The following is a 4,316-nucleotide window of genomic DNA, read 5'->3' on the forward strand; positions in this document are numbered from 1 at the left end:
TAAATTTTTTGGTTTTTTGGCATCCAACTTGTTATCAATATTTATAGAAAAATAACTTATACTGCACGAAAAAGCATTTAATCATTTATATAAATAAATCAATAATGTTCCTATGTTAACATAATTTATTATATTAATCATCTTTTGCTATGATTACCTAGCATATTGGTACATAAAAAAAAAAAAATTCGTCTTTTATATTTACGTAAAATAATTTTATAACTATGTTTATACCTAATATATCTATTTTAATTCATTATAATTTATAGCTATAATAAATATGTAAAAAAATCCGCAAGTTTTTTGGGCATTGTATAAATAACATTTTTTGATAATAAATATAAAATGCGGTCGCTAAACCAAGATACCGGGTGTCAGCGTCAGCTGTGTCAACAATTTATATTTTATTATACATACATTTATACTTAAATTTAATTCAACTATCTCAGTAGTATTGCTATTGGCAAATTTTAACAATTGAGTAAAGTCTTTTTGTTTCATTATCATATTATGAATACATTAAAAAAATCATTTACTAATAAAAAAGCAAAATGTTTATTTTTTAATTAAAACGATCAAGTAAAAAATTGTAATGTATAAATATATACTATGATATACATTTTATATTCATTTTAGGTACTATAAAAAGAATGTATTATAGTATAATACATAGCGGTTTCCAACCCATGGGCCGTGAACAATATAATGTTAAATCTTATATATAAAAATGAATCGCAAAATGTGTTGATAAGCGCATAACTCAACAACCCTTGGACCGAATTGGCTGAATTTTTTTTTTCAACTGTTCGGAATTGCCAGGAGAAGGTTTTTATGAACGAACATTTTTAAAAAGTCTACTGAATAAGTAGAAAAAGTGCAAAAACTATTTATTGATGTCTGGGATTTGAACCCGATACCGTCAAAATATAAAAAATAAATTAAAACTATAATATTTTTTGTTGCCATGGAAATGTTATAGACAATATTTATTCAATTTAATTGTTTGAATAAAATATAATAAAAAATTCCTGGGAAGACCTTAAAAACATAATAATTTATATTTGATATAAAGAGTTATATTGGCTGTTAAAAACATTGATGTAAATGAATTAAATTTAAAAATTCAAGAACAAATTACAGGTGAATCGAGGATATATAAATCAGTTGATTCGGCAACTAACCAAGATGATGTAGTCAACTATCCACCTGAATTTTTAAACTCGCTGGATTTACCAGGATTGCCACCTCACAATCTTCAACTAAAGGTTGGATCGGTAGTTATAATGTTGCGAAATATCAACCAACCGCGTCTGTGCAACGGCACACGGTTAGCGATAAAAAAATTACTGAACAACGTGATAGAAGCAACTATACTGAAAGGAAAGTATAAAGGAGAGGATGTTCTCATACCGTGCATCCCAATGATTCCGACTGATGTGCCATTTGAGTTTAAACGACTACAGTTTCCATTGCGGCTTGCTTTTGCTATGACCATAAACAAGTCCCAGGGGCAATCATTAAGTGTTTGTGGTATTAATTTGGAAAACCCATGTTTCTCACATGGTCAATTATATGTTGCCTGTTCCCGTTTTGGGAAACCATCAGATTTGTTTGTCTATGCGCCAGGCGATCAAACAAAAAACATCGTATACCACAAAGCACTACAATGAAAATATAACTGATTTTTGTTAATAATTATAATTGAAATGATTAACAATAAAGCAATTACTTGCTTATAAATGCTTATATATGTTTTATTTAATTATTTTTTATTCACACCGCCCTAACACCAGGGTGACGGTTCTGTTCAGGAGAATTTTTCGCCTCGAATATAACATGGGTAGGAAAAAAAAAATTGCAAAATTAAAAATCTAGAGTACGGTGACGGGGAGGTGATACACAAATATTTAATTATAGTTGGTATTTTTATTCATTGAAGAGGTACGACTTTTAACGGGCAAGTGGAATCAACGTACAGCCAAAACTACTGATTTTTTTTGAATTTCGCAAGGAGCATAAAATCGACAGACATTTTGAGATTTACGATGGAAATTTTTATTTATAGATGGTTGCTATTAGTTTCAATAATAATATGTCTGTCTGTCCTTTGTTTGTTGCCATGAAAAAAATCATGCCTAACCATCTATAGACAAAACTTTCCACCGTAAATTTCAAAATTTCTATTTGAGCACCTCCCGGGGTTGGGCCAATTACTTTTTAATTTAGCTTATCTTCTACCCATAAATCTAATACATCTCTGTACCAAATTTCGTCGCAATTTGTCCTATTGTTTAGGAATACATAAAGAACAAACTAATAGACATACAGAAATCCAACGAATTTAACACACAGTTTGAGACATATAAAAGGTAGGATTTTTAACGGGCTACGAAGTGCACGGGTTCAGCTAGTATTATATATATATTTAAAATAATATTATACATTTTTGTTTCACATTTAATATTTCTGGTTATAATATTTGATCAATATTAACTGCAATGTACAATAAGTGTACGGTATCGAACTTTGAGGTTTGAATGTAGTTTTATCTCATATAATATATATTTTATAATTATAATACATATATTATATATTATAACCGCCGCGACCAATAAAAGGTTAAAGATGTAATGTTTCCAAAACTTTCTAGATTGTTTTTAATTTAATTTAAAAATTTAAGGTCAAAAAGATATTATAAAAATATCTAATAAATAAAGTTTTTTAATGTTTTGTATTGAATATTTTTGAAACATTTTTACAAAATTAATTAAAAAATATTGAAAAATTAACCTATACAAAAAGTACTTAAAACATTCTGGAAAAAATATTATTTTAAGTTATTAATGTAATAACTATATAATAATATCACACCATTAAATATGTAACATTTAAAAACAAATGAAAGTGAAACTTTAAAAAAATGTTATTTTTAAAATATAATTTTTATAACTTTTCGAAAACATTATAGTCATATTTAGACTAAAATATTGTCTTCTTAACCTTTGTTGAATATTACTATAATGTAAACATTACGATTCTGCTGTCTGGGTAAGTATGCTATTGCCTATTATAGCGGGCCTCAAAGATTTTTTTACAAAATAGGTGGTCCACACAACTAAAATGGTTGGGAACCACTGTATTATACAATACCTTGAAATATATTATTAGGTACTTAATTTTCCAAACAATGGTTTTAGTTTTTTTTTTATTATTAATGGTGGTTTATAAAAATTATCATTGTAGGTTTTCATTAAAATTTGGTGGACATATATTAACATTTTTCCAAAGTAGGCTAAATAACTAAAAACAAGAATAAAATAATCTAAAAATTCAAATGGATTTAGGTACTATAAATTTAATACTGATCCAAATTTCACATCAACTTAAAGAGATGCTGAAAATTTTATTGAGTCCATACTCACGAACGCAACTAGTGATAGGTATGACAACAAATTTAGTAGTAACTGAATGTCACAGTTGCTCGGTATACAAATGTCCCTTAAATTTAATTGTAAATATACTTCAATGAGAGTTATTCCGTTAAACCGACTGTAGCCCATAAGCGCAAAATATGACCCAAACGCAACCCAAAAGCGCAAAAATTAATATCCCATAAGCGCCAAAAAAATACCTTTTTAATAACCCATAAGCGCAAATCAATTTTATAAAAAAAGTGTATTTAATTAAAATCGTAGTTATTATTAATATTTAAATAAGCATTAACTGTGTTATTAAAATCAGTGAAAAATAAAAAATATAATTTTAAATTGGTTAAACAAATATGAAAAAGTCAGTAAAAAATAAAAAAAAAAAATAAAATTTTGAGTATTATTTTAAATTGGGGGTTTAGGTACTCAAGGAAATTATTATCAGATAATTGACCAGAATTCGTGTTCGAGGTAAAAAAAAAAAAAACTCAAGAATAGGAGATAAGAATAAGGAACGACTCCAAAAGGTTAGGTTAACCTAACCCATTATTACCTTTTTTTGTGACGGTATCACGGCGCTACAGGGAGGAGGCACTTCACCCGAGAGGGCCGTCCTTCCCCCTGTACCCGTATCATTTATTATACAATAATATATAGATCGTTACGGCCTAACGCACGTATTATAATATACATTGATATACATTGATATCTCCATCGAGCTTTGTTCCACAAAAAAGAGAGGGCCCTACCCCTCTTAGGTTGGCCTTCAGCCCACAATAGATTTCACTGAACTAACTTGACTGGTTCTTCCTTCTGCTGTCGAATCCTCTCCTCTTCTTCTCTTTTTGTTATTACCATATCCACAAACTTCTTTACTGCCCTTCAGAT

The 4,316-nt window shown here is 28.5% G+C and overlaps 1 protein-coding gene across 1 annotated transcript; it reads left to right on the top strand.

The window, feature by feature from the left end:
- The first annotated feature begins 345 nt into the window (after nt 1-345).
- LOC126552521 (ATP-dependent DNA helicase PIF1-like) lies at nt 346-1,670 on the top strand. The gene is made up of 2 exons (XM_050207234.1): nt 346-371; nt 1,073-1,670. Exons 1-2 carry the CDS (start codon nt 346-348, stop codon nt 1,668-1,670), a joined length of 624 nt encoding a protein of 207 aa, XP_050063191.1.
- The last annotated feature ends 2,646 nt before the right edge of the window (nt 1,671-4,316 follow it).

Source organism: Aphis gossypii, chromosome X, assembly GCF_020184175.1.
Source record: "Aphis gossypii isolate Hap1 chromosome X, ASM2018417v2, whole genome shotgun sequence".
Classification (NCBI taxonomy): Eukaryota; Metazoa; Arthropoda; class Insecta; order Hemiptera; family Aphididae; genus Aphis; species Aphis gossypii.